General features: G+C 46.3%; 1 protein-coding gene and 1 long non-coding RNA gene across 6 annotated transcripts in view; one reads left to right on the plus strand and one right to left on the minus strand.

Annotated features, from left to right (window-relative positions):
* The window catches only part of cc2d1b (coiled-coil and C2 domain containing 1B), a 35190-nt gene that overhangs the window by 2192 nt on the left and 9634 nt on the right, over positions 1-23364 (minus strand). For all 5 annotated transcript variants that reach the window (XM_071376836.1, XM_071376838.1, XM_071376837.1 and 2 more), the window contains exons 9-22: positions 22634-22712; positions 22162-22388; positions 18860-18932; positions 18536-18669; positions 18008-18134; positions 13743-13915; positions 12364-12489; positions 10556-10614; positions 10262-10378; positions 10014-10087; positions 8354-8412; positions 8018-8069; positions 7386-7485; positions 7165-7255 (exon numbers count right to left, since the gene is read on the minus strand). In XM_071376836.1, the coding sequence (XP_071232937.1) occupies positions 7165-7255; positions 7386-7485; positions 8018-8069; positions 8354-8412; positions 10014-10087; positions 10262-10378; positions 10556-10614; positions 12364-12489; positions 13743-13915; positions 18008-18134; positions 18536-18669; positions 18860-18932; positions 22162-22388; positions 22634-22712 (1491 nt within the window). The remainder of the gene's footprint in view (positions 1-7164; positions 7256-7385; positions 7486-8017; positions 8070-8353; positions 8413-10013; positions 10088-10261; positions 10379-10555; positions 10615-12363; positions 12490-13742; positions 13916-18007; positions 18135-18535; positions 18670-18859; positions 18933-22161; positions 22389-22633; positions 22713-23364) is intronic.
* Positions 18595-19307, plus strand: LOC139560244 (uncharacterized). Its single transcript, XR_011671896.1, has 2 exons — positions 18595-18988; positions 19111-19307. It is a non-coding gene; the product is annotated as an uncharacterized lncRNA (long non-coding RNA).

Raw genomic sequence — 23364 nt, forward strand, 5'->3', positions numbered from 1 at the left:
AGTATAAAACATAGTATCACTAAAACACACAACCAAAACAGTTTACTCATATTCCTTTCAAAACCAACGTGAAAAACACGTTAACTTTACCAAGCCGCCAACTTTGCTCTGCCTTTTCTTTATATCTGACAGGGAGAGGTAGCGGAATTGCTGGTAACTAAGCTTGAACTAGTTATGAATGCTGTAATGTGTCTAATAGTTAAGCTAACCTCAAACTATACACACTGAAGACACTAGTGACATGCCCGACACAGCTCTGAGGCTACACCGAACATTATCACGCAGCCGGGCCGGTGCGTAGCAAGGAACAGCCGGTGACCTGCCACTGACAAGCGACCCAGACATCACCCACCCCCCTGCGCTTCTCTCTCGCTCTTCACATTCAATGACAGACAACAGTTGTGCGGGGGGGGGGGGCGTCCACGGCAATGGACAGAGAATGTTTGTTCCCCTGGACTGTCGGTGTGCAGCAGGGGCAAATTTGAATCTGCTGGGGACTCGCGTGCTATTCAAATGTATAATCTGCAACATGTTTGTTGTCGCGGGGAAAGGTCCGATGGATACCTTCATTTGTGAAAAATATATTGAACTTCATGCAGCTAAAGAAAGGATTTTTACTCATGAGAAGAAAAAAAAAGAAAAAAAATTGGACCAAGCGCCTTGAACTGAATAAGGATTCTATGAAACTATCGGCATCTTTAAATGCTTCCTATCAAAACATCCAAGAGGATCATAATGGGGCCTTCCTGGACTATGATACATTTCCGCCACTGCACCCCTCTACTAGCTAGAACCAGAAAATGGCTGCTCATTGATCGACTCTAGGTGAGCGTAAATGGATGCGCATCGGAACCAGAAATGAGAAGAATCGCTTTGAGTCCCTGTACCAGGTGTTTTCTGCCAGGGGATTGGGTGTTCCCTCCATGGCTGTCGACGCCCCTTCCGCTACCTCTCCCTGTCCTAGTCAATCAACTGCCTGGGCCACCGAGGCCCCCCTCCGCTGGGCCGTGCTCTCTGGACCAGAGCTCTGTCCCTTTGGCTGTTGTGGCCTGTACGCAGCCGGTGTCTCTCAGCAGTCCTCTTCTCTGGTGAGTCCTGTTGCTCTGGCATCACAATCTGCTTTTGAGACACGGCAGAGATCCGATCATTCTGGCGATTGTGATAGGGAGTTCGATGGTGAGGAATATATCTGAACCTGGGGGCAAAGACTTTGTGTTCGGGATATCGTCAGGTTGCGAGTCATTCCCCGGGGGACAGTATTAGCCCCCGGCAGCTCAGGACAGATGTCGTGGAAAATTGCGAGATTATGTTATAGTGCTTGTAAAATTATATTATAATCTTTGTATTGCATTAGAATGGTTGTTTTATTCGACAGAATAGAATCTGTCGACTATTGTGTGTTCAGTGTTCCACTGAGGATGGGCCTCTATGAGATAGCACTGACAGGAGATTTACAATGTCTTTGGCCAATAAATCCTAAAGAGCATTCCAGATAGTAAAGGTCATGTTTTTGTACTATGAAGTACCAGGAACGGGATTTGAACCTCGTTTTAGAGACCAAACTGAGCGATAATTTATAGCGAATGCAATCTGGCAAAGGGATACTCCTTTCTCAAGTAAAAGGCCCTTTGTGAAGAGTTCCTAAGATCTGTGGTTCATCATGTAAGTTGAGAGGGGTGTATCTTCGCTATAAAAGATCTTGGTATTCTTCTGTAGGCACTCAGAATTCATTATAGAATTGATCTGAGAGTCAAAGGGCTATTGTAAAGCTCATCTTAAAGATGATGTTTAAGTATAAAACTCTGACTGGTGTGTAACTCTCATTTGGTAATACAGGAAATTGCTACGACACAGCTGCAGATGGATTTTAAAGAACTGACTGGGTCACTACTTGGGCACCAACAAACGCCCCATAATATCTGTCCCTCTGGGCATCGTGGCATTGAACAGTTCAGCAGACTTTTTCCCCTCCATAACTGGCTACGCTAACATTTATTGACAATTTCAATAAATAACAATATCCCAATGTTGTGAACTCAACTATCACGCAAGCTTTGAATAATTCCCAGGGGTTGTAAATCTCTGGTTAATGAAGAATTAGACAAAGTCCCAGTCTGCAATAGGTCAAAAGTTTATTCAGAGAACGTTCTGAAAATCGTACTATGCACATAGCCTTTTATACCTCACATTTGGTCATACCATACCCCTTATAAATGCCCCTCGTCTTCTCCGAACACTGTCAATGCTGTTTACAAGTCTTACTCCAACACATACATTGCTTATCATATCCTGCAACATGTTACATAATCTACTGCAAGCCTAACGGTTTCTCCCCTCCCTGGGTGGGGAGACCTCCTTCCCTGTTATAGGTTTCACAGTGGTCACAAGCCGTCTGTTAACAGTTCCTCTTTTCCTTAAAATGTCACACTTACATTGCTAAATAGTAAAGTCTTAACTCGTCCTATGCACACACACATTAGGAAATTACAGTCTTATAATCACTCAGTTATACGTTTCAGGGTGGAATCTTTTAGTCATTATAAATTCCTATATCAGTTCCTGGATCCTTTCACAGCATTATAAGGCTGCATTGAGACAATGACTTATCAATGACCCAAGTACAGCTCAGCTAATCTATACCATTGTGACGCAGGTTTCTGGATCCTTTCAAAGCATTATAAGACTGCGTTGAGATAATGACCTATCAATGACCCAAGCCCAGCTCAGTTAATCCCTTCCATTGTGTCGCTGAGTTGTCATAATGCTTCAGCAAATGTACATTATCCCAGGTGTGTTGGAAGACACAATGAAAGTAACCTAATTTATGTCCCACTTACTGCCCTGAATGCCTCTGCTGATCCTACAGCTATTTGTATGCAGTAATGATGTGCCTATGAACCAGAGTAAAACTGTTAGCCCTAGGAGATCTACTGTGTGCAGCTCAACCTAAACTAATAAAAAATAACCTGAGCATGTCTACCTCTGTTTTTCTTTCTTTACTGGGAAACGAAGAAAATCAAGCATCCCAAACAAAGTGTTAAAAACAGCCCACATTAATTTGTGGCTTAAACAAGGTTCATGAAATCAATAATTTACTAGTAACAGATGACATTCATATTCTGACATATCGCTGAAACTCACTTAGATTATACCTTTGATACAGTGGTAGCAATACAAGGTTATAACATCTACAGAAAATACAGAAATGCCAATGGTGGAGGTGTTGCTGTTTACATACAGAACCACATTAAAGATTAGAGAGGATCTCATGTTAAATAGTGTTGAAGTAATATGGATACAGGTTCATCTGCCTCACCTAAAGCCCATTCTGGTGGGAAGCTGCTATAGACCACCAAGTATAACAGTCAGTTTCTGGATAATATGTGTGAAATGGTTGATAATGTATGTGATATCAACAGAGAGGTATATTTTCTGGGTGATTTAAATATTGACTGGCTTTCATCAAGCTGCCCGCTCAAGAGAAAGCTTCCAACTGAAACCAGTGTCTGCAACCTGGTTCAGGTTATCAGTCAACATACCAGGGTAGTTACAAACAGCACAGGAATTAAATCATTAACATGTATTGATCACATCTTTACTAATGCTGCAGAAATTAACTTGAAAGCAGTATCCAGATCCATCTGACGTAGTGATCACAATATAGTAGCCATGTCTAGGAAACCCATAGTTCCAAAGGCTGGGCCTAATATAGTGTATAAGAGGTCATACAATAAGTTTTGTAGTGATTCCTATGTTGATGATGTAAAGAATATTTGCTGGTCTGCTGTGTGTAACGAGCAGACGCTGATACATTTAAGGAGTTACTAATAAGCACCAATTAAGAAAATTACTAAAAACGGTTAAATCCCCGTAGATTGATGAGGAATGGAAAAATGTTATGGTTGAGAGGGATGAGGCAAAAGAGATGGCAAATAGGTCTGGCTGTATAACCGATTGGCAAATGGAGAAATCTGACTAAAATTGAATAAAAAGAAGAAACTACACGAAGAAACAAAGACAAATGACAAAGAATGATAGCTTTTTACTACGAAGCACCTTAAATGAAATTTTGGGCAAAAAAGGCCATCTTGGCTCCATCATTCATTGAATCAGATTCATCATAAAACCCATTGATATTGCCAACTACTTTAATGATTTCTTCATTGGCAAGATTATCCAATTTAGGTATGACATGCCAGCAACAAACGCTGACACTACACACCCAAGTATATCTGACCAAATCATGAAAGACAAGCATTGTAATTTGAATTCTCTAAAGTAAGTATTTCTTTTTTTCTTTTTTTACATCAACAATGACAAGCCACCGGGGTCTGACAACTTGGATGGAAAATTACTGAGGATAATAGCAGACGATATTGCCACTCCTATTTGCCACATCCTCAATTTAAGCCTACTAGAAAGTGTGTGCCCTCAGGCCTGGAGGGAAGCAAAAGTTATTCCCGTACCTAAGAATAGTAAAACTCCAGGGCCTCTCGGCTGGCGCAGTGGTCTAAGGCACTGCATGGCAGGGCTAGCTGTGCCAGCAGAGACTCTGGGTTCCAGCCCAGGCTCTGTCGGGTGGCGCAGTGGTCTAAGGTACTGCATGGCAGGGCTAGCTGTGCCAGCAGAGACTCTGGGTTCCAGCCCAGGCTCTGTCGCAGCCGGGAGGACCATGGGGCGGCGCAGAATTGGCCGAGCGTCGTCCGGGTTAGGGAGGGTTTGGAGGAAAGCCAGTGTGTCTATGTATGAGGATGACTCAATACTATACACAGCTACCACAGCGACATTAAATGACAGCAACACTTAAACAAAGAGCTGCAGTTAGTTTCAGAATGCAAGGAATAAGTTGGGCCTAAATATTTATAAAACTTAAACCTTCTATTTGTGGCAAATCATTCACTAAACCTCAACTAAATCTTGTAATGAAAATGTGGAAATTGAGCAAGTTGAGATGACTAAACTGCTTGGAGTAACCCTGGATTGTAAATTGTCATGGTCAAAACATGATACAACCGTAGCTAAGATGGGGAGAAGTCTGTCCATAATAAAGTGCTGCTCTACCTTCTTAACAACACTATCAACAAGGCAGGTCCTACAGGCCCTAGTTTCTACCTTCTTAACACCACTATAGGTCGTGGTAACAGGCGTTCTGTTATAAAGGCTGTCGCGGTAACAGGCGTTCTATTATAAAGGCTGTCGCGGTAACAGGCGTTCTGTTATAAAGGCTGTCGCGGTAACAGGCGTTCTGTTATAAAGGCTGTCGCGGTAACAGGCGTTCTGTTATAAAGGCTGTCGCGGTAACAGGCGTTCTGTTATAAAGGCTGTCGCGGTAACAGGCGTTCTGTTATAAAGGCTGTCGCGGTAACAGGCGTTCTGTTATAAAGGCTGTCGCGGTAACAGGCGTTCTGTTATAAAGGCTGTCGCGGTAACAGGCGTTCTGTTATAAAGGCTGTCGCGGTAACAGGCGTTCTGTTATAAAGGCTGTCGCGGTAACAGGCGTTCTGTTATAAAGGCTGTCGCGGTAACAGGCGTTCTGTTATAAAGGCTGTCGCGGTAACAGGCGTTCTGTTATAAAGGCTGTCGCGGTAACAGGCGTTCTGTTATAAAGGCTGTCGCGGTAACAGGCGTTCTGTTATAAAGGCTGTCGCGGTAACAGGCGTTCTGTTATAAAGGCTGTCGCGGTAACAGGCGTTCTGTTATAAAGGCTGTCGCGGTAACAGGCGTTCTGTTATAAAGGCTGTCGCGGTAACAGGCGTTCTGTTATAAAGGCTGTCGCGGTAACAGGCGTTCTGTTATAAAGGCTGTCGCGGTAACAGGCGTTCTGTTATAAAGGCTGTCGCGGTAACAGGCGTTCTGTTATAAAGGCTGTCGCGGTAACAGGCGTTCTATTATAAAGGCTGTCGCGGTAACAGGCGTTCTATTATAAAGGCTGTCGCGGTAACAGGCGTTCTATTATAAAGGCTGTCGCGGTAACAGGCGTTCTGTTATAAAGGCTGTCGCGGTAACAGGCGTTCTGTTATAAAGGCTGTCGTGGTAACAGGTGTTCTATTGTTATAGTGGCCACTATAGTGGACATCGAGCAAGGCTACATGTGTAAAAATAACATCCACTGAGTAAAACATGTAATAATCCCCCCTCACTCACACACAAGTGTTACTGTCAAGTTCAACACAACCAATATCTTTGGGCTACACTGTACATTACTACACTGTACACTTTCTGCCTGTGGACATCTGTTCTACAATGTGCCAGCAGAGCATGATACCATTTGCTGGCATAATTGATCTCTGTCAGGCAGAGTGTAACACCTGGCATACCCCTTTTAGCCACTTGATCTCTGTCAGGCAGAGAGTAACACCTGGCATACCCCTTTTAGCCACTTGATCTCTGTCAGGCAGAGAGTAACACCTGGCATACCCCTTTTAGCCACTTGATCTCTGTCAGGCAGAGAGTAACACCTGGCATACCCCTTTTAGCCACTTGATCTCTGTCAGGCAGAGAGTAACACCTGGCATACCCCTTTTAGCCACTTGATCTCTGTCAGGCAGAGAGTAACACCTGGCATACCCCTTTTAGCCACTTGATCTCTGTCAGGCAGAGAGTAACACCTGGCATACCCCTTTTAGCCACTTGATCTCTGTCAGGCAGAGAGTAACACCTGGCATACCCCTTTTAGCCACTTGATCTCTGTCAGGCAGAGAGTAACACCTGGCATACCCCTTTTAGCCACTTGATCTCTGTCAGGCAGAGAGTAACACCTGGCATACCCCTTTTAGCCACTTGATCTCTGTCAGGCAGAGAGTAACACCTGGCATACCCCTTTTAGCCACTGTATTGAAGTGAGAAAGGGGAAGTGTGTGGTGTTCCAGTCGCCTCTCTAGTGGCGTCCAGCTTAAACCAGGCAGCTACACTTGATCCCTGGGACACGCTGCTGTAACTGGCAAACTGCCTTCCCACCCTACTGCTGTCTTCCCAGAGCGCACGCTGATTCTGTAACTGGCAAATTGGTCGTCTCTTCTCTCTTCGGTCATGTGCTGCATTCTGTTTTGTGAACGATTGGCGGAGGCCAAGGCTCAGCCATCTCTCTCTCCACGTCATCCTCCCCTCCACTCTCTCTCCCCTCAAGCCATCCTCCCCTCCACTCTCTCTCCACGTCATCCTTACCTCCACTATCTCCCGTACTTCACTCTCGGTCTCCAGTTTCTCCAGTTTGATGTGGGCCGTCCCTATAGGCTTGTCGCTCCGCAGGAATCCCCTGTCACATGACACACACACACACAAAGACCTCACACATCACGTACACTTGAAAAGGATCAAAACACCTCCCCCCATCGAAGGTCACAAGGTCGTTTTCCAGTTTGGACCTGTGTGTGTGTGTGACGTACCCTTTGTGCAGAAGTTCCAGTTTGAGTCCTTTAGATTGGACCACTCTCCTGAAGCCTCTGTGGTTCCGGTTGATGTTCAGAGTGAAGCCCTGGTTGAACTCTGGAGCACAGAGAGATGACATGAAATAGGTTAGCTACGTAGACACGACACAGGGACCGTGGTCCCGGGCATTACCCGGTGGGGACCGTGGTCCCGGGCATTACCTGGTGGGGACCGTGGTCCCGGGCATTACCCGGTGGGGACCGTGGTCCCGGGCATTACCCGGTGGGGACCGTGGTCCCGGGCATTACCCGGTGGGGACCGTGGTCCCGGGCATTACCCGGTGGGGACCGTGGTCCCGGGCATTACCCGGTGGGGACCGTGGTCCCGGGCATTACCCGGTGGGGACCGTGGTCCCGGGCATTACCCGGTGGGGACCGTGGTCCCGGGCATTACCCGGGGGGACCGTGGTACCGGGCATTACCCGGGGGGACCGTGGTACCGGGCATTACCCGGGGGGACCGTGGTACCGGGCATTACCCGGGGGGACCGTGGTACCGGGCATTACCCGGGGGGACCGTGGTACCGGGCATTACCCGGGGGGACCGTGGTACCGGGCATTACCCGGGGGGACCGTGGTACCGGGCATTACCTGGAGAGTTCGTGTTCTTGACCACAGCCGTTCTGTGTTTCTGGGGTTGTTCCTGAGATCAACACAGAGACAGACATTAGTTCCAATAGAGACGACTGCTGCTGCTACTAATACACACGTCTTCTCAGACAAATCATCAATAGACATACTAGAGCTGGAGCACAGCTGAGTCAACTAATGAAGTGATTGATGATTAGTGGACTATGTGAATATGTTGTGATTGATGATTAGTGGACTATGTGAATATGTTGTGCTCGATTAGAACATATACATGCAAATGGATGTGAGTCTCCAAAAAACAGGTTGGTAAAACTGAACTGTAGCCCACTAACTCACCGTACTGGGATAGGGGAAGTCAAACTTGACAAAGGCATCCAGGTCATTGGTAGCTATACCTGGAGAGAGACGAGGAGCAGAGAGAGGTTAAGAGAGGACCGACCACTGACTCAATACCTGGAGAGAGACGTTGAGAGAGGACCGACCACTGACTAAATACCTGGAGAGAGACGAGGAGCAGAGAGGTTAAGAGAGGACCGACCACTGACTAAATACCTGGAGAGAGACGAGGAGCAGAGAGACGTTAAGAGAGGAACGACCACTGACTCAATACCTGGAGAGAGACGTTGAGAGAGGACCGACCACTGACTAAATACCTGGAGAGAGACGTTGAGAGAGGACCGACCACTGACTAAATACCTGGAGAGAGACGTTAAGAGAGGACCGACCACTGACTGAATACCTGGAGAGAGACGAGGAGCAGAGAGACGTTGAGAGGACCGACCACTGACTCAATACCTGGAGAGACGAAGAGCAGAGAGACGTTAAGAGAGGAACGACCACTGACTCAATACCTGGAGAGAGACGTTGAGAGAGGACCGACCACTGACTCAATACCTGGAGAGAGACGAGGAGCAGAGAGACGTTAAGAGAGGAACGACCACTGACTCAATACCTGGAGAGAGACGTTGAGAGAGGACCGACCACTGACTCAATACCTGGAGAGAGACGTTAAGAGAGGACCGACCACTGACTAAATACCTGGAGAGAGACGAGGAGCAGAGAGACGTTGAGAGGACCGACCACTGACTCAATACCTGGAGAGACGAAGAGCAGAGAGACGTTAAGAGAGGAACGACCACTGACTAAATACCTGGAGAGACGAAGAGCAGAGAGACGTTGAGAGGACCGACCACTGACTCAATACCTGGAGAGACGAAGAGCAGAGAGACGTTAAGAGAGGAACGACCACTGACTCAATACCTGGAGAGAGACGAGGAGCAGAGAGACGTTGAGAGGACCGACCACTGACTCAATACCTGGAGAGAGACGAGGAGCAGAGAGACGTTGAGAGAGGAACGACCACTGACTAAATACCTGGAGAGAGACGAGGAGCAGAGAGACGTTAAGAGAGGAACGACCACTGACTAAATACCTGGAGAGAGACGAGGAGCAGAGAGACGTTAAGAGAGGACCGACCACTGACTCAAGACCTGGAGAGAGACGAGGAGCAGAGAGACGTTAAGAGAGGAACGACCACTGACTCAATACCTGGAGAGAGACGAGGAGCAGAGAGACGTTAAGAGAGGAACGACCACTGACTCAAGACCTGGAGAGAGACGAGGAGCAGAGAGACGTTAAGAGAGGAACGACCACTGACTCAATACCTGGAGAGAGACGAGGAGCAGAGAGACGTTAGCGAGGACCCGCTAGGACCGACCACTGACTCAATACCTGGAGAGAGACGAGGAGCAGAGAGACGTTGAGAGAGGACCGACCACTGACTCAATACCTGGAGAGAGACGAGGAGCAGAGAGACGTTAGCGAGGACCCGCTAGGACCGACCACTGACTCAATACCTGGAGAGAGACGAGGAGCAGAGAGACGTTGAGAGAGGACCGACCACTGACTCAAGACCTGGGAGCTGTTCCACCACCACAGGGGAATACAGGGAAAATACAGTGGAGATACAGGAAGGATACAGAGGGGTCAATGTTACCTGAAGGAGCAGGCAGATTCATCCCTCTGACTACCACCACCACCATCTCCGTACTACTGAGCTCTGGGAAGATCCTAGAGACACAGAGAGAGAGAGACAGAGAGAGAGAAAGATAGAGACAGACAGAAAGAGAGAGACAGACAGACAGAAAGAGAGAGACAGACAGAAAGAGAGACAGGATAACACAGAAGAGTGAGATGAAGAACGAGAGAGAGATAATATTGATAGAGAGAAAGAGAGACGACAACCTGACGGTGTGGTATGTCCTCTCCTCAAAGTGATGTTTAGGAGGGTCCAGTCTCTTAGACTGGGACAGCGTCAACATCTCTAGACTCTTCTTACAGCTCTCTGCCATCTTCTCAAACCTAGACACGGGCGGAACATCAGTACCACAACGCCAGAATGATGCGTGTTAAAGTGTGTGTGTCAGTTGGTGTTGTATAAGGCATGTTAATTAGTCCATGCAGTTGCTGTGTTTGTGTGTGTGGTTTTCCATTCAGACAGACAAGGCTTGGTGTGTACAGGATGCTACGTTCTCTTACTTGGTGGTCTCAGCGACGTTACCCAGATGAGTGAACTGCTTGGAGTAAGTCATGCACTTCTACAGGACACAGAGAGAAAGAAAAATAAAATGATTCATTGGTGGTGGCTGCAACCTGTCATGGGTATGATTGTTATCGTAAAGAACTGGGGTTTTCAGGATAAAAAGAAAATGGAAAGGAGCTAAGCACAGGCAAAATCGTATAGAATGACCTGGTTCAGTCTGCTTTCCACCAGACACTGGGAGATTAATTCACCTTTCAGCAGGACAATAACATAAAAACAAGGCCACATCTACACTGTAGTTACATACCAAGAAGACAGTGAATGCTCGAGTGGCCGAGAAATTTGACTGAAATCTATAGCAAGACATGGAAATCATTGTCAACACGGTCGTTGATCATTTCTAGACAAAGTATGAAGAATTTTTCAAAATTAATTATGGGCAAATATGGTACAATCCAGGGTTGTACAGCTCTTGGAGACTTACCCAGAAAGACTCAACTGTTATCACTGCCAAAAGTGAATCTTTGTTTTGTCATTTATTTCTTTGGTACTTTTTACCCTTTTCGGTGATATCCAAATTGGTGATTGTCCCATTGCTGCAACTCCCCTACGAACTTGGGAGACGCAAAAGTCGAGAGACATGCGTCCTCTGAAACACGACCCACTGCTCGCCAGACAGTACAGCTGGCGACCATGTCAGGGTGCATGCGCCCGGCACGCAACAAGGAGTCGCTAGAGCGCAATGGGACAAGGACATTCCGGGCCGGACAAACCCTCCCCTAACCCGGACGCCACTGGGCCAATTGTGAGCCGCCTCATTGGTCTCCCGGGCACGGCCGACGGCGACACAGCCTGAGATCGAACCCGGGTCTGTAGTGATGCAGTGCCTTAGACCACAGAGCCACCCGAGAGGCCCTCCAAAAGTGATTCTAACATGTAGACGAAGGGGTGTGAATAGTTACGTAAATTTGATTTCTGTATTTAATTTTTTATTGCTAAAAAACATGTTTTCACTTTGTCATTATGTGTGTAGATGTGTGAGAACAAACATATTTAATCCATTTTGAACTGTAAAAATAAATACTTCATGACTAATGTCAGTATAGTAGCAGGTCATAATAAATACTTCATGACTAATGTCAGTATAGTAGCAGGTCATAATAAATACTACATGACTAATGTCAGTATAGTAGCAGGTCATAATAAATACTTCATGACTAATGTCAATATAGTACCAGGTCATAGTAAATACTACATGACTAATGTCAGTATAGTAGCAGGTCATAATAAATACTACATGACTCATGTCAGTATAGTACCAGGTCATAGTAAATACTTCATGACTCATGTCAATATAGTACCAGGTCATAGTAAATACTACATGACTAATGTCAGTATAGTAGCAGGTCATAATAAATACTACATGACTCATGTCAGTATAGTACCAGGTCATAGTAAATACTTCATGACTAATGTCAGTATTGTACCAGGTCATAGTAAATACTACATGACTAATGTCAGTATAGTAGCAGGTCATAATAAATACTTCATGACTAATGTCAGTATTGTACCAGGTCATAGTAAATACTACATGACTAATGTCAGTATAGTAGCAGGTCATAGTAAATACTTCATGACTCATGTCAGTATAGCAGCAGGTCAAAAGGCAGAAGAGGACAATAGATAAAAGCAGGGCTCCTATCTATTAATATCTCTACACTTCTCCATTTGGCTAGCCTTTGAGTTTGGAGGTGTGTAAAAACCCTCTCCTTTCATTATCTAACAAGCAGTTGATAATTAGTACCTCGTACTGTTCCTTGAGCATCTTGGCCAGTTGAGTGTAGACCTCATCTGCCTTCTCTGAGATCTGGACTTCACTGTGATGAACCAGGATGAAGTCCTCATCCTCGTCACCAGGGGGCGACGGCACCTAGAGAACAACACAGACAGACAAGGTGTTACACCACAGAGGTAGAGGTAGTTCCTTAGGTAGGGAGATGTCTGGAATGACCTACCTTCCGTCTAATTTTTTAAAATATCAGAACTGTGATCTATTGCACAATGACATATTTAAATTGTTACAAAGCCACAAACAATCTGAATAAATAATTTCTCAAAACAGAACAGTGTTAGGCCTAGTTATGTTCTCTCTCATCTAGGCTGCAAAACATTTTTCAAATTGATAGGGCCATGTTTCTCATCAGTTACATTAGCCTACCTTTTAAAACTACACCGAACAAAAACATAAAACACAAAGTGTTGGTTCCATGTTTCATGAGCTGAAATAAAAGGAAAATTTCTGCGAGATTTTAACATAAAAAGCTTATTTCTCTCAAATGTTGTGCACAAATTTGTTTCCATCCCTGTTAGTGAGCATTTCTCCTTTGTCAAGATAATCCATCCACCTGACAGGTGTGGTGTATCAACAAGCTGATTAAACAGCAGCATCATTACACAGGTGCACCTTGTGCCGGGGGACAATAAAAGGCCACTCTAAAATGTGCAGTTGTGTCACACAACGCCACAGATGTCAAGTTGAGGGAGATAGCAATTGGCATGTTGACTGCAAGAAAGTCCACCACAGGTGTTGCCAGATATTTAAATGTTAATTTCTCTACCATAAGCCGCCTCCAACGTTATTTTAGAGAATTTGGCAGTACATCCAACTGGCCTCACAACCGCAGACCACCGTGCCGCCAGCGCAGTCAAGTTCAAATATTAAAAAACATTATTTTTGTGACATCACGATGTTGTCGCCATCGGCGATGGCTGTCAAACATCGTCAACCGACGATGCAATCATCATTTTTTAAATATATATATATATATATATTGTTTTTAAATCACCCAACTCTACTTTGTACACTACAGGCAAAGACCGTAAGAAGATATGCAGAAACTGCTTCTCCAATCGAAATCCTCGATGACACTTCTTGGTGATGTCATGGCGACGTTGGCTAGCTAAGGTCATGCGCGGAAACACGTCATCGGGTCTAACGGTCGTGTAGCACCGAACTGAGCATGTGCAGGCCCACTGCTTCAATATAAAGTCGTTTTTTGACAAAAAAATGTAAAACGTGTCAGTTTGTAACTTTCACGAGGTCGGATGTAATGACAGGTTGAGCTACTTAAGACAAATGGGTTTCAATCTAGGTCATGACTTAAGAATTGCAAGAAAATTCACCTTGCTGATGTCGACGTGTTTGCCTGCCTTGACGGCGTCTATGAGCGGCTCCAGTCCCTTGGCGGTACGAAGCATGGTTCTGGCTGTGTCCATGTCGTTCTTCTGTTTGGCCTGCAGCGCTGCCTTCATGTACTGCTTCCTGCGTCCCTCCACAAAGTCCAACTGCTGCAGCGCTGCAGGGAGGAGAGGAACAACGTGTTACTGAAATGACTTTCTATTCCCTATATAGAACACCGCTTTCAAAACCACAGCAGTACATCTTGGGGTTATAGGGGATAATATGTGGTGATTTGCTGAAGACTGTTGATGACAGTTGTCCTGTTAAAGTAGTGACAGGGTTATCATCTCTTCTCTTGATTGGCCGTAGTCGGGGAGTGAACCGGAAAGTACGCTTGTCCAGTTTTCCCCAATAGTATTTGTCACATGCTTGGTAAACGGCAGGTGTAGACAAACAGTGAAATGCTTACGGGCCATTTTCCAACAATGCAGAGAGAAAAATGTAAATAAATACACAATAACATGGAGCACCAGCTATTACCGTGGCGGTCACAACATTTAGAGTAACATGGAGCACCAGCTATTACCGTGGCGGTCACAACATTTAGAGTAACATGGAGCACCAGCTATTACCGTGGCGGTCACAACATTTAGAGTAACATGGAGCACCAGCTATTACCGTGGCGGTCACAACATTTAGAGTAACATGGAGCACCAGCTATTACCGTGGCGGTCACAACATTTAGAGTAACATGGAGCACCAGCTATTACCGTGGCGGTCACAACATTTAGTCAGCCGGTCATTGTCAAGCAAATAACTGTCAGTCTTACGGTAATTGACCCGTTAAGTAACACATTTAGCATCTCCTGGCTTCCACACAGCCTCCAAGCCACTGATGCTGACCTTTGGAACATGAAAATTTTAAGAAGTCTAATAAATCCATCTAATATAGTCTACACAATCACAATAAAAACATTTTAGACAGGTCTAAAGAAACATGATAAGAAAATGTAGTCTATTTCAGAAGAACAGAAAAGCATACTCTGTTGTCCTTATGTTAGGTCCTGATCTGGATATGCCAAATGGTTGTGGGCAACACAAGTTCATTTAGCAGACAAGATTTGCTTAGAAATCAGTGGCATTATTTTATAGGATGAAGAATACAGTTGAACAAAGCTGAATAAAATAGACAGGATATTTTCTCCAAATGATTTGAGGGAGTGTTCACATGTGGCTATTCTGTGTTGAGCGGTTAACAAAGAAACAGGTCCTCCTATATGCTTAATTTAGAGTCATTAATGTAACTTTAGTTGTTCTACAAACGTTGTGATATACGTTTTGATTTTTAAAATTATTCTATGGCTGCATGATGAGACACTAATGATGATTTGAAAAAGAGTTGCTTGAAAAGCATGAGCTCTGCTTTGTTTTTTGGGTAGGCTGAGGTGTGATACACATAAAGGGTAGGGGCTAGAGATGGGGCTAAAGGTTAGGGGGCTAGAGATAGGGCTAGGGTGCTAGAGATGGGGCTAAAGGTTAGGGGGCTAGAGATAGGGCTAGGGTGCTAGAGATGGGGCTAAAGGGTAGGGGGCTAGAGATAGGGCTAGGGTGCTAGAGGTGGGGCTAAAGGGTAGGGGGCTAGAGATAGGGCTAGGGTGCTAGAGATAAGGTGCTAGAGATAGGGCTAGGGTGCTAGAGATAGGGCTAAAGGGCAGGGGGCTAGAGATAGGGCTAAAGGGCAAGGGGCTAGAGATAGGGCTAAAGGGCAAGGGGCTAGAGATAGGGCAAGGGGCTAGAGATAGGGCTAAAGGGCAGGGGGCTAGAGATATGGCTAAAGGGCAAGGGGCTAGAGATAGGGCTAAAGGGCAGGGGGGCTAGAGATAGGGCTAAAGGGTAGGGGGCTAGAGATAGGGCTAAAGGGCAGGGGGCTAGAGATAGGGCTAAAGGGCAGGGGGCTAGAGATAGGGCTAAAGGGCAGGGGGCTAGAGATAGGGCTAAAGGGCAGGGGGCTAGAGATAGGGCTAAAGGGCAGGGGGCTAGAGATAGGGCTAAAGGGCTAGGGGCCTAGAGATAGGGCTAAAGGGCAGGGGGCTAGAGACGGGGCTAAAGGGCAGGGGGCTAGAGACGGGGCTAAAGGGCAGGGGGCTAGAGATAGGGCAAGGGGCTAGAGATAGGGCAAGGGGCTAGAGATGGCTAGGGCTAGAGATAGGGCTAGGGGGCTAGAGATAGGGCTAAAGGCTAGGGGGCTAGAGATAGGGCTAAAGGCTAGGGGGCTAGAGATAGGGCTAAAGGCTAGGGGGCTAGAGATAGGGCTAAAGGGTAGGGGGCTAGAGATGGGGCTAAAGGGCAGGGGGCTAGAGATGGGGCTAAAGGGCAGGGGGCTAGAGATGGGGCTAAAGGGCAGGGGCTAGAGATGGGGCTAAAGGCTAGGGGGCTAGAGATAGGGCTAAAGGGCAGGGGGCTAGAGATGGGGCTAAAGGGCAGGGGGCTAGAGATGGGGCTAAAGGGCAGGGGGCTAGAGATGGGGCTAAAGGGCAGGGGGCTAGAGATGGGGCTAAAGGGCAGGGGGCTAGAGATGGGGCTAAAGGGCAGGGGGCTAGAGATGGGGCTAAAGGGTAGGGGGCTAGAGATAGGGCTAAAGGGTAGGGGGCTAGAGATGGGGCTAAAGGGCAGGGGGCTAGAGATAGGGCTAAAGGGCAGGGGGCTAGAGATGGGGCTAAAGGGTAGGGGGCTAGAGATAGGGCTAAAGGGCAGGGGGCTAGAGATGGGGCTAAAGGGCAGGGGGCTAGAGATGGGGCTAAAGGGCAGGGGGCTAGAGATGGGGCTAAAGGGTAGGGGGCTAGAGATAGGGCTAAAGGGCAAGGGGCTAGAGATAGGGCTAAAGGGCAAGGGGCTAGAGATAGGGCAAGGGGCTAGAGATAGGGCTAAAGGGCAGGGGGCTAGAGATAGGGCTAAAGGGCAGGGGGCTAGAGATAGGGCTAAAGGGCAGGGGGCTAGAGATAGGGCTAAAGGGCAGGGGGCTAGAGATAGGGCTAAAGGGCAGGGGGCTAGAGATGGGGCTAAAGGGCAGGGGGCTAGAGATGGGGCTAAAGGGCAGGGGGCTAGAGATGGGGCTAAAGGGCAGGGGGCTAGAGATGGGGCTAAAGGGCAGGGGGCTAGAGATAGGGCTAAAGGGTAGGGGGCTAGAGATAGGGCTAAAGGGCAGGGGGCTAGAGATGGGGCTAAAGGGCAGGGGGCTAGAGATAGGGCTAAAGGGTAGGGGGCTAGAGATAGGGCTAAAGGGTAGGGGGCTAGAGATAGGGCTAAAGGGTAGGGGGCTAGAGATAGGGCTAAAGGGCATGGGGCTAGAGATGGGGCTAAAGGGAAGGGGGCTAGAGACGGGGCTAAAGGGTAGGGGGCTAGAGACGGGGCTAAAGGGCAGGGGGCTAGAGATGGGGCTAAAGGGCAAGGGGCTAGAGATAGGGCTAAAGGGGCTAGAGATAGGGCTAAAGGGGCTAGAGATAGGGCAAGGGGCTAGAGATAGGGCTAAAGGGCAGGGGGCTAGAGATAGGGCTAAAGGGCAGGGGGCTAGAGATAGGGCTAAAGGGCAGGGGGCTAGAGATAGGGCTAAAGGGCTAGGGGGCTAGAGATAGGGCTAAAGGCTAGGGGGCTAGAGATAGGGCTAAAGGGCAGGGGGCTAGAGATAGGGCTAAAGGGCAGGGGGCTAGAGATAGGGCTAAAGGGCAGGGGGCTAGAGATAGGGCTAAAGGGCAGGGGGCTAGAGATGGGGCTAAAGGGCAGGGGGCTAGAGATGGGGCTAAAGGGCAGGGGGCTAGAGATGGGGCTAAAGGGCAGGGGGCTAGAGATGGGGCTAAAGGGCAGGGGGCTAGAGATAGGGCTAAAGGGTAGGGGGCTAGAGATAGGGCTAAAGGGTAGGGGGCTAGAGATGGGGCTAAAGGGCAGGGGGCTAGAGATAGGGCTAAAGGGTAGGGGGCTAGAGATAGGGCTAAAGGGTAGGGGGCTAGAGATAGGGCTAAAGGGTAGGGGGCTAGAGATAGGGCTAAAGGGCAGGGGGCTAGAGATGGGGCTAAAGGGCAGGGGGCTAGAGATGGGGCTAAAGGGTAGGGGGCTAGAGATGGGGCTAAAGGGCAGGGGGCTAGAGATAGGGCTAAAGGGCAGGGGGCTAGAGATGGGGCTAAAGGGTAGGGGGCTAGAGATAGGGCTAAAGGGTAGGGGGCTAGAGATAGGGCTAAAGGGCAGGGGGCTAAAGATAGGGCTAGGGACTGACCTGTAGCAGACAGGCTCTCTCTCTGGTGGGTCCTGTCTGCAGAGGGAGAGGTGCTCCTCTTCGGCCTCTGGGTCGTGGGAGGAACAGCCAACATGGGCTTCTTTAACTCAGGAACAGGAGGCTTGCTCTGTGGATAGGAGCACAGACAATCAACACACTAACCCCTATGTCTCAAATCCCACCCTATTCCCCATGCTGTAGTACACTACTTTTGCCCCAAAGGTTGCTGGATCGAATCCCTGAGCTGACAAGTTAAAAATATTTCGTTCTTCCCCTGAGCAAGGCAGTTAACCCACTGTTCCCCGGGCGCCGATGACGTGGATGTCGATTAAGGCAGCCCCCCTCTCTGATTCAGATGGGTTGGGTTAAATGTAGAAGACACGTTTCAGTCGTACAACTGACTAGGTATCCCCCCTTTCCCACATAGTGTTAGGGCTGCCACACAGAGGCCTGGGGCACTAGTTGTGCTCTATAGAGGAATAAGGTCGTTTCTAATGCACTATATTGGAAGGAAAAAAAATAGTTTACCTCCTCATTCTCTCCTTCCTCCTCTCCTGTCGCTATGGTTTCCTCAGATGCCAGCTTATTGGCTGCCTCCAGCACGGCAGCGAATCCCTGCTCAGCTCCCGCACCCCCCTCCTGGCCAGGGATTGGATGAAACCCTGTTGGATGCAGATAAGTCCTTCTGATTGGATCAAACAAACATAACTACAAAAAAAACTATTGTTTATACACAACTACAACAAAACTACAATAATTGATCTGTTATTACATTCAGTATCTAACATTACTAATGGAACAAGAGCTTATCTCCTGTTTCTCTAGTGAACCAGCTTGATGTACAGGACTCACCTGGGGGGACAGGAAGCTCATCATAGTTGACAGCTCTTCCTGCTTTGTGGGTGCGGATGGCACTCTGGTATTGCTGTGGGAACAGGTCAAGGGTCATATCAAAGTCCTCTAATAACCAGAGGTCAAAAGGTGATAAGGATTTAGGCATGGATCGAGTCCCATCGTAACGCTGGCACGTTTTGAACTTTAACCCCTTTTTTAAAAAACATTGTGTGTTTGAGCTACATTGGATTGTTTTATTTCTTCTACAGACGCCAGCCAACCGCCAGCCAACCGCCCGCAGACGCCAGCCAACCGCCCGCAGACGCCAACCATCTGTGTGATTAACGGGGGCTGCGCTAGAGATAATGGCGGATCCCGAAGGGGACCGGGGTTAAATCTTTTTACAAAATTGTCTGAATGATGATTTGAGCTACAAAACTATTAAAAGCCATCTCTGAAAAGCTGAGACACGTGACATGTTTTGGTCTATGACGCTCACAAGCTACACAAGAGTCATTAGAAGGTAAGGGGTTCTACTACATAGAAAATCATAGTAAATCCCAGGTCATAGTGTCTATAATACTGTAAGGGGATCTTCTACATAGAAGATCATAGTAAATCCCAGGACATAGTGTCTATAATACTGTAAGGGGTTCTACTACATAGAAAATCATAGTAAATCCCAGGTCATAGTGTCTATAATACTGTAAGGGGTTCTTCTACATAGGAAATCCCAGGACATGGTGTCTATAATACTGTAAGGGGATCTTCTACATAGAAGATCATAGTAAATCCCAGGACATAGTGTCTATAATACTGTAAGGGGATCTTCTACATAGAAGATCATAGTAAATCCCAGGTCATAGTGTCTATAATACTGTAAGGGGTTCTTCTACATAGGAAATCCCAGGACATGGTGTCTATAATACTGTAAGGGGTTCTTCTACATAGGAAATCCCAGGACATGGTGTCTATAATACTGTAAGGGGATCTTCTACATAGAAGATCATAGTAAATCCCAGGACATAGTGTCTATAATACTGTAAGGGGATCTTCTACATAGAAGATCATAGTAAATCCCAGGTCATAGTGTCTATAATACTGTAAGGGGTTCTACTACATAGAAGATCATAGTAAATCCCAGGTCATAGTGTCTATAATACTGTAAGGGGTTCTTCTACATAGAAGATCATAGTAAATCCCAGGTCATAGTGTCTATAATACTGTAAGGGGTTCTTCTACATAGAAGATCATAGGAAATCCCAGGTCATAGTGTCTATAATACTGTAAGGGGTTCTTCTACATAGTAAATCCCAGGACATGGTGTCTATAATACTGTAAGGGGTTCTTCTACATAGAAGATCATAGGAAATCCCAGGTCATAGTGTCTATAATACTGTAAGGGGTTCTTCTACATAGTAAATCCCAGGACATGGTGTCTATAATACTGTAAGGGGTTCTTCTACATAGAAGATCATAGTAAATCCCAGGACATAGTGTCTATAATACTGTAAGGGGTTCTACTACATAGAAGATCATAGTAAATCCCAGGTCATAGTGTCTATAATACTGTAAGGGGTTCTTCTACATAGAAGATCATAGGAAATCCCAGGTCATAGTGTCTATAATACTGTAAGGGGTTCTTCTACATAGTAAATCCCAGGACATGGTGTCTATAATACTGTAAGGGGATCTTCTACATAGAAGATCATAGTAAATCCCAGGACATAGTGTCTATAATACTGTAAGGGGTTCTTCTACATAGGAAATCCCAGGACATGGTGTCTATAATACTGTAAGGGGTTCTTCTACATAGGAAATCCCAGGACATGGTGTCTATAATACTGTAAGGGGTTCTACTACATAGAAGATCATAGTAAATCCCAGGACATAGTGTCTATAATACTGTAAGGGGTTCTTCTACATAGAAGATCATAGTAAATCCCAGGTCATAGTGTCTATAATACTGTAAGGGGTTCTTCTACATAGAAGATCATAGTAAATCCCAGGTCATAGTGTCTATAATACTGTAAGGGGTTCTTCTACATAGAAGATCATAGGAAATCCCAGGTCATAGTGTCTATAATACTGTAAGGGGTTCTTCTACATAGTAAATCCCAGGACATGGTGTCTATAATACTGTAAGGGGTTCTTCTACATAGAAGATCATAGGAAATCCCAGGTCATAGTGTCTATAATACTGTAAGGGGTTCTTCTACATAGAAGATCATAGTAAATCCCAGGACATAGTGTCTATAATACTGTAAGGGGTTCTTCTACATAGAAGATCATAGTAAATCCCAGGACATAGTGTCTATAATACTGTAAGGGGTTCTACTACATAGAAGATCATAGTAAATCCCAGGTCATAGTGTCTATAATACTGTAAGGGGTTCTTCTACATAGAAGATCATAGGAAATCCCAGGTCATAGTGTCTATAATACTGTAAGGGGTTCTTCTACATAGTAAATCCCAGGACATAGTGTCTATAATACTGTAAGGGGATCTTCTACATAGAAGATCATAGTAAATCCCAGGACATAGTGTCTATAATACTGTAAGGGGTTCTTCTACATAGAAGATCATAGTAAATCCCAGGACATGGTGTCTATAATACTGTAAGGGGTTCTTCTACATAGGAAATCCCAGGACATGGTGTCTATAATACTGTAAGGGGTTCTACTACATAGAAGATCATAGTAAATCCCAGGACATAGTGTCTATAATACTGTAAGGGGTTCTTCTACATAGATCATAGTAAATCCCAGGTCATAGTGTCTATAATACTGTAAGGGGTTCTTCTACATAGATCATAGTAAATCCCAGGTCATAGTGTCTATAATACTGTAAGGGGTTCTTCTACATAGAAGATCATAGTAAATCCCAGGTCATAGTGTCTATAATACTGTAAGGGGTTCTTCTACATAGAAGATCATAGTAAATCCCAGGACATAGTGTCTATAATACTGTAAGGGGTTCTACTACATAGAAGATCATAGGAAATCCCAGGACAGTGTCAGGTTTTTGATTAGGCATTTTTGTTGTTGTTGCCATTTGTCAATAAAACTCATGAATGAAACAGTTTATGTCAAACTGTTTTGTGTTCAACTTGTAGCCCTGTTTATCCTATAAAGAACATGGTAAAACACTTCATTGTGAGGATCAATATAAAAGGGCTGGACATGAAGACACATGAAAGACAAACAAATGAAAAGGCGATTTTTGATGGAGTCTCGGGACCGAAAGGGTTTTAAGTACTTTGTGATTGATCGTTATTGATTGTTCTACACGGTTAAGGTTAGGTCTTAGGAGGCGTTACCTTGGCGATGCGCTCGTGCATACGGGCCTTGCGGTCGTCTCCGCTGGCTTTGGCCTGGGCGCAGGCCTCCTGATACCTGTCTCTCCTCTGCTCCAGGGCCTCCAGCACGTCTTTAGGCTGGGCAGGGACAGCAGAGGGGGCTGGAGGTGTGGAGGCAGGGGGATTGGGGCTCGAGGTCTGTCCAGGACCGGGTTCTTTTTCTGGGCCAGACAAGGCCGAGATGACCCCTAAAGACAGCGCAACGGATGATAAATGATGACTAATCAAATAGTATTTATTTTTATTTTTTAAATAACATCTTACTGTTTCCAAAATGGCTCCATTCTCTATATAGTGCAGTGGTTCTGATAAGGATCTGGCCTAAAGTAGTGCACTACATAGGGAATAGGGTGCCATAGGGCTCTGGTCAAAGTAGTGGCTATATAGGGACTAGGGAGCCATTTCAGATCAGTCCTGTGGTCACACTCCTTACCCGAGGACAGTGAGGGTGGCAGGCCACTCAGGTCCACCTCCTGCCCCTTCTCCAACGCGTCAATCACCGCGTCAAACCTCTGCAACCAAAAAACACAGACAACAACCAGATATCACAATGGCAGTCTTTGTTGACTTCCTACATGTTTTGCATGCCTCAGATAACTCCAGGGACTCCGTGAGGAACAGGACAACGAGAGAGAAAGCAAAAGAGACACACAGATACAGATGGACTCAAACAACTTCTGCAGCTGCCCTAGTTTAATACACAGAGAACATCTCTCTCCTCCAGCTTCCCTAGTGAACATCTCTCTCCTCCAGCTTCCCTAGTGAACATCTCTCTCCTCCAGCTTCCCTAGTGAACATCTCTCTCCTCCAGCTTCCCTAGTGAACATCTCTCTCCTCCAGCTTCCCTAGTGAACATCTCTCTCCTCCAGCTTCCCTAGTGAACATCTCTCTCCTCCAGCTTCCCTAGTGAACATCTCTCTCCTCCAGCTTCCCTAGTGAACATCTCTCTCCTCCAGCTTCCCTAGTGAACATCTCTCTCCTCCAGCTTCCCTAGTGAACATCTCTCTCCTCCAGCTTCTATAGTAGCAACAAGGCTGCTGTTAAGACTCTCCATGCATCACTTTGTCAGATAACTGCCAGAGTTGTAGAGGATAGACCACAAAACCTTCACCAGGCTCATCCCCAAGAGATAATACATTACACCCCTAACTTATTCCTGGAAGA

This window comes from Salvelinus alpinus, chromosome 30 (genome assembly GCF_045679555.1).
Source record: "Salvelinus alpinus chromosome 30, SLU_Salpinus.1, whole genome shotgun sequence".
Taxonomy (NCBI): Eukaryota; Metazoa; Chordata; class Actinopteri; order Salmoniformes; family Salmonidae; genus Salvelinus; species Salvelinus alpinus.